Source organism: Phocoena phocoena, chromosome 12 (assembly GCF_963924675.1).
Source record: "Phocoena phocoena chromosome 12, mPhoPho1.1, whole genome shotgun sequence".
Lineage (NCBI taxonomy): Eukaryota > Metazoa > Chordata > Mammalia > Artiodactyla > Phocoenidae > Phocoena > Phocoena phocoena.
Window position 1 is genome coordinate 52,301,188 of NC_089230.1, and position 14,964 is coordinate 52,316,151.

A 14,964-nucleotide genomic window follows, 5' to 3' on the forward strand; every position below is an offset into this window, starting at 1 on the left:
ACTTTCCCAACTTTCAAGTGTGTGTCCTTAGAATTGCCTAAAGGTAAAAACTTAGAACTATAAATATGATCACAATCACAGTCAATGTGTGTTATTCAGTATAATGCATTCTGGCCTAGTTGTTTCGGTCTTTTGTTCAAAATGAATATTTACGTGCAAAGAACTGAGGTAGGCAGTGCCTTAGAAACACGAAGAGCTATAGAGGAGTGTTACGCTCCAAAGCCTTTAGCACCCAGATAGGTAATCTAAAGTCTAAATAAGTGATAGTGTGGGGACAGTGAGAAACTGGAGAGGGCATTCCCAGCCTAAAAGGGGGCAGGCTGCAGCTCCACTCCAGCACTTGGTTGCCATGTGGGAATGTGGTCCCAGGGTTGTCAGATTCCAGGATAAGTCAGAAATCCAAATTTTTGAAACCTGTTACCATTTTTTCCCCTTTTTTTAGAGTTTAAGAAACATTTTAAAGGGCAGAGTGGATATCTGTCACTCTTGGTAACTGATTGAGAGAGACGACATAATGTTAACAAATGGAAATGACGGAGAACAAATATAGAATTCCTCTTATTTCCAAAGTTTTGCTCAAGGAGCATAACCATGAGATGGGAAAGAGTACGACGACTGGACCATATCCAGAGGAGAGATATGTCATGTGAAGAATGGCTGAAAGAACTGACAGTGTTTATCCTGAGTGGGTTATGAGGCATATCTTTTCATAGCTGAAGTGCTGTCTATTAGAACAAGGGTTGGCTATTTCTATTGTAGGTTGGGGGTGGGGTAGAGGAGGGACAAGGGGAGGAAGGAAATAAACAGGGTCAATTTTTAAAGGTTACAAGAAGCTGGATTTTAGCTCAATATAATCACTTTCTACCCATTAGGGTTCTCCATAAATAGTTTCTCTGCCCCCTCCCCAAACATTTTATTAGGAAAAACTTCAAGCACAACAGCAAAGTTGAAAGAATTTTACAGTGAACACACATATTCTCACCACCTAGATTCTACCATTAACATTTTACTGTACTTGCATTATCACATATTTATCCAACTATCCATCCCTCTAGCCATTCGTCCATCCACCTAATTTTTCCGATACATTTCAGAGTAAATTCCATTTAGTTTTGCCTACCTTTGGGAAGTGGGGGCAACTTTATCCCAAGAGCTTTTTTACAGAGGCTAATGGCTGTCTGTTGGGGACGCTATAGAGAGGATTTCTGCATTAAGTAAGTGGAGTGGACTGGACTGTGGCTTTCAATTTTTTTTGACTGTTACCCATATCAAGAAATGTATTTCACATTCCTACACAGTGTAAACCATGTACATACTAAAGTAAAAACTTCAGGAAACAATATTTACCTTTAGTATGTGTGAAGCATGCCAATATTTTCTATTTATTTTTAACTTAAAAATTGCTAGTCATGACCCACTAACTTGATTTAATGACTCACCAATGAGTTGTGATTCACCACTGGAAAATCACTGGGCTAGACAACCTCCAATAAGTTTTGTTTTGTTTTGTTTTGTTTTGGCTGCGGGATCTTAGTTTTCCGACCAGGGATTGAACCCACGCCCTCAAGCAGTGAAAGCGTGGAGTCCTAACCACTGGACAGCCAGGGAATTCCTAGAAGATTCTTCCTTTAAAAAGGATCCTGTGGCTAATACTAGGATTCTCCTAGTCTTCCCACTTATCAGGAACCTATCGAGTCTCAGCACAGTGGTATTCACTTGGCATGCATAGCATTATGTTGAAAGCCATGTGTAATGAAGAGAAAAACGCTAAATGCCTGCTAAGATTTCTGGATAGCCCTAATGCAAACACTTTTTAGGAGTAAATTGACTAATTGCTTGTCATTTTCACCAACAGGAAGACACAGGTACTTACAATTGGAGGGATGGCTGGGCTTCAGTATTCAAGTATTTTAGTCTTTTGTTAAATGCGGCTCTTAATCCGTTCTGTGGCTCTGACAAAGTGGAGAAGATCAAATGAGAAAATAGATATATGACAACACTTTGAAAACCAACGTTTTATTAATTTTACTGTGTGAAGCCAGGACAGGGATGCTGCGATGAAGATCTAGTGAGGCAGTGACTCATTATTTGTAAAACTCTCTGCTCTCACGGAACTGTTATATTAACCTCACTAAACAACAATGACTATGCCAAAAGCCCAGGACTCTCGGAAGAGGGTAGAAGCGGGGAACTTGCCAGGGGTTTGACCGAACATTCACGCTCTCTGCTCTGTCCGCGCATGCTCAGGCGCGGCTCCAGCCTCCTCACGGGGTTGGGCCGAACTGGGAGGGCGGAGTGCGGGCCACGTGGGGCCCCGTGACGTCATCTCCGGGCGCCGAGGGTGACTGCACTTGCGGTGGGCTTCTAGAGCTCCGCGGCGCTGCAGGCTGTCTTCGCTGGGTACGGGAGGGCGGAAGTGCAGCAGGGTTCGACTCCGACCTCCGCGCTGGTGCCTTCTGCGGCTGCGCGGGCCAGCGGGACTCCAGTCTGGTGCATCTGTGCGGGGTTGTGTGTCTGGCGCTCTCTGCCGCCGCCCAGCCAGAGCCCGAGACCCGAGCGTCCTCACCGGTGCAGGAAGGCGGAGGAGAAGCCTGAGCTTCTGGTAGGGTATGTGTGTGTCTGTCACCCCAGTGTGAGGAAATGCCGGGAGGAAGAGGGTTGGGGAAGTGCTAGGTAGGTGTGGTAAGAAGGAGGGGCGTGTGCGGCGAGAGGAGCGCTCCCCCGGGACGTGGTGGCGGGTGAAGGTGGTTCCTCCGGGGGAGGTGGCGTTGGCAGAGCGCCGACCTCGGAGCCCTAGTGCCGGCTGGAGGGTGTAGCCTGCGCGGTCTTTCGGGGAATACGTCTGTTCCTTACTAAGGTGGGAAGCTTGGGTCTCGTCGCAGGCTCTAGAGTTTAGTTCGGGACCTCCATTTTTCGTGGAATAGTTAGTTATTTAGATCATAGTTATTTTTACAGCAAGTTCGATTCTATCCGAAATCGGTGGGGTTTCTCCCCAATTTATCTTCTCAGGCGCATTCATTGTCTCATTTTAATAATAATATTTAGTGCCAACAAAGCCATTTTCCCTTGGCAGAGCACTTTCACATACTTTATAGTTTGGATTATTTTCAAGTCACACCTGAACTTGGGGAACCTAGGGAAAGTGGACTGGTTCTAGATTTTTCTGAGGGATGGGGAGGCACAGCATGTTTTCAGCAAGAATCGGAACCCAGAGGCTATCAAACAGCACTGAATTTCCAAGGCCTTCCGGAGTTTACTTGATAAATTTCAGTGTTTGGGACTGTGTGTACCTGGATCTGAACGGACTTATTTTGTGTTTTCCATAAAGGGAGTTGTTGGTTGAATTTTGAATTTGAAAGTAAAGATGTTGGGCTGAGGGTAGCAGTGGAGGGAAATTTTAGAATTTTATATTGGATTTAAGTAGGTGCTTTGATCCTCAAATGTATGCTGATTAAAATTGGGGAAAGTGAACAGAATGGTATTATATGGTTAAGAGTTTTTAGAATAAGGTACAAGCTTCAAGTGCAGGTTCACTTTATTAATTTAACAGATACTAAGTGCTAGTTATGTGCCAGGCACTGAACAAAAAGTAAACAAAACAGTAAACAGTGAGGAAGACAATAAAAACCCCTGCCATCATGAAGTTCACTTTGAGGGTTGAGGGGGGAGACATTAATTTAAAAATTAATTAAAATATGTGTCAGGTAGTGAAAAGTGCCACGGAGAAAAAATAAGTAATGAAGGGGAATGGGGAGTGCTGGTAGCATGCATGGGAAATTATAGTGGTGGCCTTAGAAAAGATGACATTTGAGCAGAGACCTAATAGTGATAAAGAAGGGTGCCCGTGGATGTAGTGGAGAGGGCCATCAGAGCAACCACAAAGTCCCTGAGGCGGGAGCACATCAGCGAGTTTGGCTGGAACTGGGGGAGCAAGTTGCGGAGAAAAGTAGATAAGCAGGTCAGAGTGGGGTCGGGTCATATAGGGCCTGCTAACACCTTGTAAGACCTTAGTTTTTACTTTGAATGAGATGGTGGGGTTTTGAGTCAAGGAGTGAACTGATCTGACTTCTGTTTTAAAGGATTTTTCTGATTACTTTGTTGTCTCTCTGCAGCAAGGGCAGAAACGTTGAGACCTCTGTTGGTAGGCCATTGCATTTATCTGGGTTAAAGGTCAAGGTGACTTGGATCAGTGTGGTAAGAGTGGAGGTGGTGAGAAATGGCCAGATTCTAGATTTATATCTAAGCTAGAGCCATCAAGTGTGAAGAGGGGTCATGGATGACTCCCAGATTTATGGCCTGAGAAGCTAAAGAATGGAGTTACCACTCAGTGATTTGGGGAAGATCACAGAGTAATAGGGAGAGGAGGGAGGAAGATCTGCAATCATTTTCAGTTTTGTACTTGCTGAATTTTCAAATGAAATGTCAGTATACAGTAGTATGTATGAAACTGGAGTTCAGAAGAGAAGTCTAGGCTGAAGATGTAAATGTGGGAATTGTTAATGTGTAAGTGATATTTAAAGCTCTGAGAGATCTACAAAGGCAGGGTTCAAGGACCGTGGGGCACTTCAGCATTTGGAGATTGGAGGGAGTTATGACCTATCCCCTAGGGTGGAGGTGGGGCTGTTCCTTAAAACCCCTGTTCAGAACCAGTGATCCTCAGTAACCAGATAGAAGGAAATAGAAAGCCAGGTCATTAGCTGAGAGAGAGTGAGGAAGGAGATGTGTAAATTTGAGGAGGGGGAGTTGATTTAGGACAGTGGAAGAATAAATGGACTAGGGAAGTATGAGAATACTGGGCAATACTCAGAGCCCACTTTTGAGGTCAGTGTTCATGAATTTAAAGGGAGACCAGCCAGATGTTTACAAATTTACTAAGTAGGTATTTGATATTTTAAGTAATTTATGAGTAGTTGGGGATTTTGTCAGCAAAACAGCTTCAGGTAGTAGGTTAGCCTTTCTTGGTTTGTAGTGTAAAAGGTACTGTTAATTGTGCATTATATTGGGTTGGCCAAAAAGTTCATTCAGGTTTCTGTAACAGGTTACGGAAAAACCCAAACGAACTTTTTGGCCAACCCAATATTTTTATCATACTCACTGTGCTGTTTGCTAAGTGTTGTTGGTTGGGCACCTGCCTCTTTTCCAGGCCATGAATTAGATGCAGAGAATACAGCAGTCAAGAGGTAGTCCCTGCCCTCAGAAAGCTTACTTCTAGTAGACTGCATCATGGGTTGGGATTTCTATTCTTCCAAAACATTGCCTTCAAGTTGGATGCATGATGTTGATATTGTAGTATATGTATGAGAGGGAAAAATAGTGAAATTCGCTGAATATGAAGTGTGATTGTACAGATTTAGGAAAGAGTTTAGGTGGAAAAGTCTCTTAAGTAGCTAGTACAACTTTTGGATTTACACATTTTATTTATTTATATATTTTCCAATTGTTTAACAAAAATTCCAGAGCCTGTTATGTGCTGATTATGCTAACATCCTGGATACCAAGGTATATATGACTCAGTTTCTGCTGTCAAGGAACTGACAGGTCAGTGTGGGGAGGGGCAAGAGACAGATAAGATACACAGCTGCAATTCATTGTTATACCATATAACAATAAAGATATAATAACAGAAGTAATTAGATTATATTTTGCTTAGTGGAAAGCTTCCCAAGGAGTTAATGTTAAGCTGACTCTTAAAAGAGGATTAAGAGTTGGCCAAGAGAAGGGGCAAAGGGTATTCAAGCAGAGGGGCCATGGAAGCACAGGGAAACCATGTATTAAATACATTTACCATTTTTCCAGTGGTTGGTTACTAGGTGCTAAATACCCAACAACCCTGTGAAATTAGAATTATCTTCAGTTTATAGATATGAGGTTTAGAGATGTCAGGTTTGTTGTCCAAGGACATACAGCTTATATGTGGAAGTCAGGGTTGAAACCCATGTCAGTCTGATTTCAAAACCCCTTAACTACTTTACTGTATAGCCTGCTGTAAGCATTTAAATCTTCTCTGTCCTTGTTCTTTGTCCCTCAGCCAGTCTTTTTACCAACTTCTATTCATTCTTCCTTGGAAAGCCCTCCTGTCTCTCATCAATCCACTGCTACCAGTCTAGGTCCGGCACTCATTATATGCCTTAGTTGCTGAAATCGCTTCCTGGCTAGCCTCTCTCTGGCTCTGGATCCCCTTTCGTGCACTACTACCAGATAATTGTTTTTTGTTTCACCATTATAAAACCTTTGTAGGCTTGTTGGATGAAATTGAAAACCCACAATTTTCTATTTGGTGTACTTCATGATCCAGTTACATTTTATATTTACAAATTTGACATTAAAAGAATAATAATTGCTTTTATTTCTCAGCACATGCTGTGTCCATTACCATGTCAAATACTTTATAGACTTTTTTTTTTTCTAGAACAACCTGGTGACTTTTACAGGTAAGGAAATTTAGACTTAGTGAAGTAAAGTGACTTACCTAGGATCAGGTATGATAGTAAAACGTGTCACAGCTCAGCTCTTTCATTATCTACTACTCCTCCCAACACAAAGTTTCCTTAAAAGTTGGTACACATACTGCGCCTGCCACTTCCTGCCTTTGCTGATGCTATTTTGCCTTGCTTGGAATATTTGTCTTCTTTTTGTCTGTCCATATTCTACCCATTCTTCAAGTTCAATATCTTTTAAGATTCTTCCCTGAGCACTATAGGTTCTGTTAATATTTAACTTCTTCCCCTCCTGCATTATGAAAGCTCTCACAAAGTAATATTTAGTTATAACCGTGGACATTTTGGAATTGGAAGGGATGTTTGGCAGTAAGTATGGTATGATGGAAAAAATATGAGATTGGAAATCCTGCTGTAGTAGAGGAAAAGTAAAGGCACAGTGAGGTAACAGGGGTTCTGTCTGATTCATGCATAGAAGAAAGGCTATTTTGAGCAGTGTCCTGAATGATGTGTAAGTTGGAAGGCGAGGTGGGGAAGGCTACTTTAGGGTAAGAAACCACCGGCATGAGCAAAGCCATGCAAAGGACATGAAAGTGCATGGTATGTTTAGCAGATTTGTAAATAATACCTTCTAGGCAATGCCTGAGGTTTTAAAAAAGTTGTTATCACCACCATCATCATCATCATCTTCATCTTGTATGCCCTCAGCACCTGCCACAGAGCTGGGCATATCAAATGATCAAATATTTATTGACTCTCTATTGAATGTTATTAGCAGTGTTCAATGTATAATTTTTAGTTATTTTCCTTTACTCTCATAATTCCAGTTTACACTAAATAATGCTTTTGATTATAATAAGTTCTTAAAATCTTTGACTTTTGAACATTTTTTGAGCCATGCTCTGGTTGGTTCTATAAATTATGATGATAAATACATTTTATAGTACTGTGTTATAGGCATTGTTCTAAGTGTTCTACATGTATTAATTTAATTTTCATATCTATCTTATGTGGTCAGTGCTCTTATTCCCATTTTACAGATGAGAAAACTGAGACACAGAGAAGTTATAGGTAAAGAGTTCACTTTAGATAAGCGGTAGACTTTTGGGGCTTGAGAGAATGATGCAAGTATAATTTCACTTTGGCTGTGGTTCATTAGTTGTATATGTAATTTTGAAATGGTTACTTCCGTGATCTCTTTAAATAAATAATAGCTCCACATTTAGAATTTGTTGTACTGATTTTTGCGTTCATTCTAAAGAATGCCCATCACGGAGTTTTTTGAAGTGAATAATCTGTATGCATTCTTTTTTTCCTATAATCTTTCTTTGTTTTGGAGCAGGTTCATTTATACCTGCAAGGATCTAATACTCTTTGTTTTATTTTCAGTTTGGCTTTGGCTGGAAAAGAATTTAGCCTATATGTACTGCTTTAACCACTGGAAGAATGACAGATGACAAAGATGTGCTTCGAGATGTGTGGTTTGGACGAATTCCAACTTGCTTCACCCTCTATCAGGATGAGATAACTGAACGGGAGGCAGAACCATATTATGTAAGTATGTTGATGGTGGCAAATGGGATACCATAACTTTGTCCATTTTTGTAAATAAAGCTCTAAGAACCTAGAGGCTGGTTTTCAACATTTTATATACAATTAGTATGTGCTTATTGTGGGAAAAAATTAGGAGACAGATCTACGAAAGGAAGGAAATAAGAATTACCTCTAATCCTACTACTCAGAGGCAAAAACCACTGTTGTGTTGATGTGGGACCTTCTTGACTTTCTTTTTCTTACGCATATATAGTATATGATAATGAATCATAAGTTATGTGTGGTTTTTTAACAGGAAGGTATTTTGAAAATGCTAGGTTCAGACTTGATTCTTTTGTATTTAGGTGGTTCAAAGCAACTATTTAAATTCCTTTTGCAAGCTGAGTGAACATATGAATGTGTGTGTGACTTCATATGTTCATGAGCTAATATAGATTATATGAAATATATTGTTTAATAACATAAATCACTGTATATAGGCTTGTAGGTTTGAGTTAGTGTATTATCTGTTCTAAAAAAAAAAGAGTATCAATTATCTTCTGATTTTAGTCTGCTTTTTTTTCTTTTCTAACTGCATATATATGATCCAAACATAAGCATCTGTCAGTCAGAGATAATAGTATCTTGCCTTTTTACTGAATAGTCCCTAGTAGGCAAAGACATTCTCAATTGTTATTTTAGGTTTTTTCTTTTCATCTCAGGTACACATAATATTGTTTACTCAGGAGGATCTGGAGACGTGGAAATGTATCTGTGGTTCTGGATTATTTCTTGTTTCGCTTTTTTAAAAAATTAATTAATTTTTTGGGCTGCATTGGGTCTTCGTTGCTGCGCGCAGGCTTTCTCTAGTTGCAGTGAGCGGGGGCTTCTCTTCATTGCGGCGCACTGGCTTCTCATTGCAGTGGCTTCTCTTGTAGCGGAGCACGGGCTCTAAGTGCGAGGGCTTCAGTAGTTGTGGCCCGCGAGCTCTAGAGCTCAGGCTCAGTAGTTGTGGCACACGGGCTTAGTTGCTCCGCAGCATGTGGAATCTTCCCGGACCAGGGCTCGAACCCATGTCCCCTGCATTGGGAGGCGGATCTTAACCACTGCGCCACCAGGGAAGTCCTCTTGTTTCACTTAAGTAATGCTTGCGCTTGGCTTTATTCCTGTCTGTTGGAGAGGCAGCAGTATTCCACAGCCTTCTCCAGCTGTGGGAAGTCAGACTGCTGGAAGAAGCTCCTTCAGGGGCCCATTCACTAAATTTTTGGGTAGAGGAACTTGCATTTTTCTCTGCACATTCTCGAATCTGGCATAGATCATGCAAATGGTAGATACTCAGGGCATGAAAGCCTCTCCACACCCATGTTAGGGGTTTGTTTTAAATTCTCTGAGTTTTCTTAATGAATGATAATTTCAGAGAAATTGGGCAGTCTTTTGTACTAGTATTTAGGTAGTCGTAGCTGATTATATTTATAAATTTGAGTCGTTTTAGCTTTGGAAACCTCAACAATTTTCTGCCTTTAGAAAAACTTCCATAGTTAAAAATGAAGTGTGATCATGGTTTATTTTTAGAGACATTTCATTTGTTAGATGTATTTTTCCTCTTCTCCCCCTGTAGCATGGGTTAGGATATAATTTATGTTGTTTCCAAACTAGCTTTTGCTATTTTAATGAAAACTTTTAACTTTGGGTAGCTTTCTGATAGTATCTGAACAAAAGAGTATATGTGTCCAGTTGGTCAAAGTGGCAAAAACTAAGAGATATATAATTTAAGACTGTTTACTTTTAAATGAGAGTATGATGTTTGACACACTTTCTGCAGTTAAAAAAAAAATCCAAGTAAAGAATATAACATTTTTCCTTCCTTATATATGAATCTGTTTAAATATGAAAAGACTGTTGTGAGAACTAGAGGGTAAGTTGTTTTCTGTCTGTTCCTAATCGAATTAAAAATGGCAAAGAGTAACAGGGGATAACTGTTGGAGGAAGAGGATTGTTTTGTCTAATAGTAATTGATTTTTTTCTTGAATTCTTCCTAATTCTTCCCCCAAAAGAAACTCTTACATAGTCATTGTGATTATGTTTTTGCAGAATATTGGGTGATAGGCATATAATAAATATTAAACAAAGAAGTGGATTTTAAAACCATGCAGCATAATTCAGATTTTGTTCTTTAAATACATACATACTTAATAAACACATACATACTTAAGTATAAGAAAGACAATATATAAAACCACTAGCAGTGGTTACCCTTAGAATTATTATAGGTGAGCATTTTAGTGCCAACATGATTTTAGTTCACCTGTCTCTTGGTTGTAAATTAAACTTGAATGTATTTTTTCATTGCTTTGAGTTATAATAATGATAACGTTTTAAAGATTCTGGATGAAATGAGATGAAAATATCATAGCCTGAGAGCCAGTAGACCTCTTTCCCAGACATTCTCAAAGTTCAGGTGAGGTAACATAACAGGGTTGTCACCAAGGGTTGAAGAGTCCATTCACGTTCACGTGGAGGTGCAGGAAGGATGGGTGAAAGGGAATGTAGTTTATTTTTATTAATGTTTATAGCTTATTTCTTAGAAACTAGATTTTAAAATATCCACTTGTACCAAATTTATAAATTATTATTCACATAGTCTTCTGGAATTTCCTGTTTCCGTTGGAAAAGCATGTTAATGTTAGACATATTCCTGTCTATTTGTTGGCTCCGTATAAATCTTTCAGCCATCATCCTATATGTATATCATTGAGAATTACATCTTATTTTACAGGGAGTATTAGGAAGGAAATTTGTTAGGAAATAGGCAACTTTTCTGTTTTTGTTGTTTCTGTTATATTCATTTGAACTGTTGCTTTTCATTTAGATTATCCAGTATGAAACGTACATACTAAATTGTATTCATAGTTTGTGACTTGTTACCAGAGGAAATCACACAGATATGTGGTCATCGATCTGAGTGGACCCTAAACACTTCCCAGCATTCCTTTTATGTTTCCTTAGTTAGCTGTCTCTGTTCTTCTCCGCTAGGACTATTTCTCTGAGTCCTGACCTCATCTTTCTTGACAGGTGACCTCACTTTCTACTTCACAAAGGAAATTGAAACCATACAATAGGACCTTCCTTAACTTTCTGCCACCAAGTCTGTAAAACATATCTGCACTCAACATATTTTGACTTCTCTTCTCTCCTGTTTTAATGGAAGAGATGTGCTTTCTTCCTAGACAAGGCCCAGCCTTCCATCTGTGTTCTGGATCCCATCTCCTGCTTCTCTATTTACTTTACTTTCAAATTTTTCTATCTACTGACTTCTTTGCAGCATTTATATTGTCTCAAATCCGATCTATCCTAAAACAGCCCTCTGTTGACCCCATCCTCCTTTAAACTGCTTGCTTTTCCTTCACAGCCAGACTTATTAAAAAGACTGTCTGTACTCATTGTTTCCTTCCCATCTCCCATCACTTACTTCACTGTAATCATATTTCACCCTACTCCAACAGAACTGTTCTTGTCACTGTCACTAATGACATCTTTTTTTTTTTTTTTTACCGGACATAGAGTCTGTTTTTGAACTTTCATTTGCTTGATCTCTCAGCACTATTTGATGTCATTGGCTGTTTTCTCCATTGTTCTGCAGTGCCTCATTCCTGGTTTTTGCTTCTGTGGTCGGTCCCCTTTGCCAGGGGACCTCTTTTGCTTGTTGCTCAGTGTTGGCATTCGTTGGGGCTTTGCCTTTTTTTTTTCTTTTCCACTTCACTGTTCTTCCCCCCCCAGAGCTTTCACTCCATTTTTATGTCTTTGTTGAGCATTTTTATATTGACAGCTCCCCAGGATTTTTCTCCTGAGCTCCAGACCTATATGTCTTTCTGCTGGATAACCTCACTTAGATGTCTTGAAGGAACTCAAACTGAGTGTGTTTGAAACTGGACTTATCATCTTTACTCCAGAAAACCTGATTATCTGCCATCTTCCCTTCCTGTTTTATCATCCAGCTAATTAATTACTCTTACAGTAATTAATATGGGACTCATGCTTTGATACTTCCTTCTCCTGTATCCCTGACATTAATTCATAACTTTGTCCATCTGATTTTACATCTCAAATATTTCACGCTTTTCTGATTCCTTTCATACCCACTGATACAGCCTAGTTCAGGCCACCATTTAAAAACTAGTGTATTGGGACTTCCCTGGTGGCGCAGTGGTTAAGAATCCACCTACCAATGCGGGGAACACGGGTTCGAGCCCCGGTCTGCGAAGGTCCCACATGCTGCGGAGCAACTAAGCCCGTGTGCCACAACTACTGAGCCTGCGCTCTAGAGCCTGCGAGCCACAACTACTGAGCCCGCATGCCACAACTACTGAAGCCCGCGTGCCTAGAGCCCGTGCTCCACAATGAGAGAAGCCACCGCAATGAGAAACTCGCGCACCGCAACAAAGAGTAGCCCCCTCTCGCCCCTGTGCGTAGCAACGAAGACACAACTCAGCCAAATAAATAAATAAATTTATAAAACAACAACAACAACAAAAAACTAGTGTATTGTATAGTATTAACTAATTTCCCTGGTTTCAGTCTTGCCCTCTTTCCATTTTCCAGTCTGCAGTTGGAGTCATCTTTTCAGAACACGTATCTGACATTGTCACCTGCCAGCTAGAAACCTTTAGTGACTTTTCATTGTCTTTAGGATCCTTAATATAGTTTGCAAGGTTCTTCATGATCTGGTCCCTTGCTTCTTCAGTATTATTCTGTCCTAAACCTCTACAGTCCTGTTGTATTCAACTTCTTATAATTCCTCACGTGCCAGTCTTTGTCCTTTAGTATTCATGCCATGCCTTCTTGCAGTTCCCTCTGCTGGAATGAGCAACAGTATGTCCCACCCCTACTCACACCCAGACATCCACACCAACGCATGTTTGGTTCATTCCTGTTTCCTTTTTGACCCTTGCCTTAAAATTGACTTCCTGTCAAGGCTTCCCTGGACTCCTAGGTTGGGTTAAATTTCTTTGCTACTTGCTTCTATAACGTTCTTTACTTCCTCTTTGCATTCATCGTATTTGTAATTTTGTTTTTACTGTCTGTCTCTCAAGCCTGTAAGCTCCATGAGGGGAAGAATTCTTTGTCTCATTCAGTGCTCTATCCTCATCACCTAGTGTGATGCCTCACACATTGAAATGGGACAGAATTCTAGTGTATTTTAATTCTGTTTTTAGATAAGTGAATCTCTAATTTTATAATTGAAAATTGTTGGACAAAATAGGATTTGGTGTAAACAAATAATATTACGGGCACTTTTTTTCTGAAACATAAGTAATCTATACAACTATGTAAAACATGTATTACTTATAAGCTGTACAGAAAAAAAAATGAATTACTTTTGTCATACTGAGTACTTGACAGTGCTGAATGAGGAATAAGGGAATGACAGAGTCCACGTAGTGGACAGTGTCCCCGGGGGGGTTAATCCTTTTTGTATTAAAAGAACTTAAAGAACCTTGAAGACATTAATCAAAGTGAAATAAGCCAGACACAAAAGGACAAATATTTTATGATTGCATTTAGATGAGGTACCTAGAATGGTCTAATTCAAAGAGACAGAAAGTAAAAAAGTGATTACAAAGGGCCGGGGGGAAGAGGAGAACGGGGGAATTACTGTTTAATAGGTACAGCGTTCGAGTTTGGGATGATGAAGAGTTCCGGAGATGGACAGTGGTGATAGTTGCACAGCAGTGTGGACGTACTTAATGCCACTGAACTATACACTTAAAATGGTTAACCTGGTAAATTTAACACTAGGTATATTTTACCACAATTTTTAAAAATGAACTTGAAGTAAACCAATTTGATACACCAAAGAAAAACCTTATGTGATAAAATCTGGATGTAGAAGGTAGGGTGATGTCTTTTTGCTGTTATTTTCTCTCCCTTTTTACCTATTTAAATATTTACTAGATAAAGTATCTATACCTACTCTAGTTATTTCTTAGTGCTACTATGTACAGATATTTATGTTAGTTACTGATTACTCACACAGGCTAATTTAGGACAGAAGATTCCAGCTACATTTTAGTGTACCTTCTGTCTGAAGAATGAGCATTCTTTTACAATTTATCACTTTTGACCTTTTGCCCCACTTAACCTTTTGCATCTCTGATTCATTCAGCAAATATTTATTGTATGCCTGCTATGAAGCAGGCACGATTTTGGGCATTGGGAATGTTAGTTAGCAGTGAACAAAACAGATGAAAACCCCTGTCTTACTGGAGCTTACATTCTAATGTTCCTCATTCCTTATTGTAAATAAGTTTTTGTTTCATGAAAAGCATTTGTGAATTTTTCAGCATATTTGGTTGAACCCTATGCATGTAGTACAGCTCTTTCCAAAGTCAGGAGTTGATATCCATACTCATTTAGTCCTGATATATCTTCCTTCCTATGATCTCCATAGGGTAATATCATTCTCTACAGAATAGATAGCTATGCAATGCCCAACAGACATTTTAAATTAAAGTCCTTGACTTACTAACATAGAACTATTGGACTAATAGACCATACTTATTTATTTTTTAAAAATGGCTAATGTACCATGCTATTTTAATTTCTTAGAGACTGTCCATGATTACTTGATTCTGTCATTTCTGACTCTAATGAATCATTTCTTTGCCATTTATTTAATAGAATATGGTTTTGGCAAGTTATTTAAGCTGTATGTAAAATAGAGGTGATAATAATTCTGCCTGTAAAACAGCTAATGCTTTTCCTTATACATAGTATTAGTTTCCTTTTTTTTTTCTTCCCTAATCACATTCTAGTTGTTTCTTTATAAAAGAGGAACTTATGTTCTGTTGAATCCACACAGCTATCCAACACCTTGTTCCTAGTATTAGTGCCTTTTATTCCATACTGGAGCATGCCAACTACTGCCCATACCCCTGTACCCTGTAGCTCCTAGGACTACTGTCATGTTCCCTTACCTAACTGCAGCCTGTTACCT

General features: G+C 39.5%; 1 protein-coding gene across 3 annotated transcripts in view; it reads left to right on the forward strand.

Annotated features, from left to right (window-relative positions):
- Positions 1-2,812: 2,812 nt before the first annotated feature.
- The window catches only part of ATG5 (autophagy related 5), a 113,972-nt gene continuing 101,820 nt past the window's right edge, over positions 2,813-14,964 (forward strand). For 2 of the 3 annotated variants that reach the window (XM_065888716.1, XM_065888718.1), the window contains exon 1: positions 7,884-7,991. In XM_065888716.1, coding sequence (XP_065744788.1) covers positions 7,884-7,991 — 108 coding nt within the window. Of the gene's footprint in view, positions 2,858-7,826; positions 7,992-14,964 lie in introns of those variants that run through there. The other variant, XM_065888715.1, reaches the window with a different exon arrangement.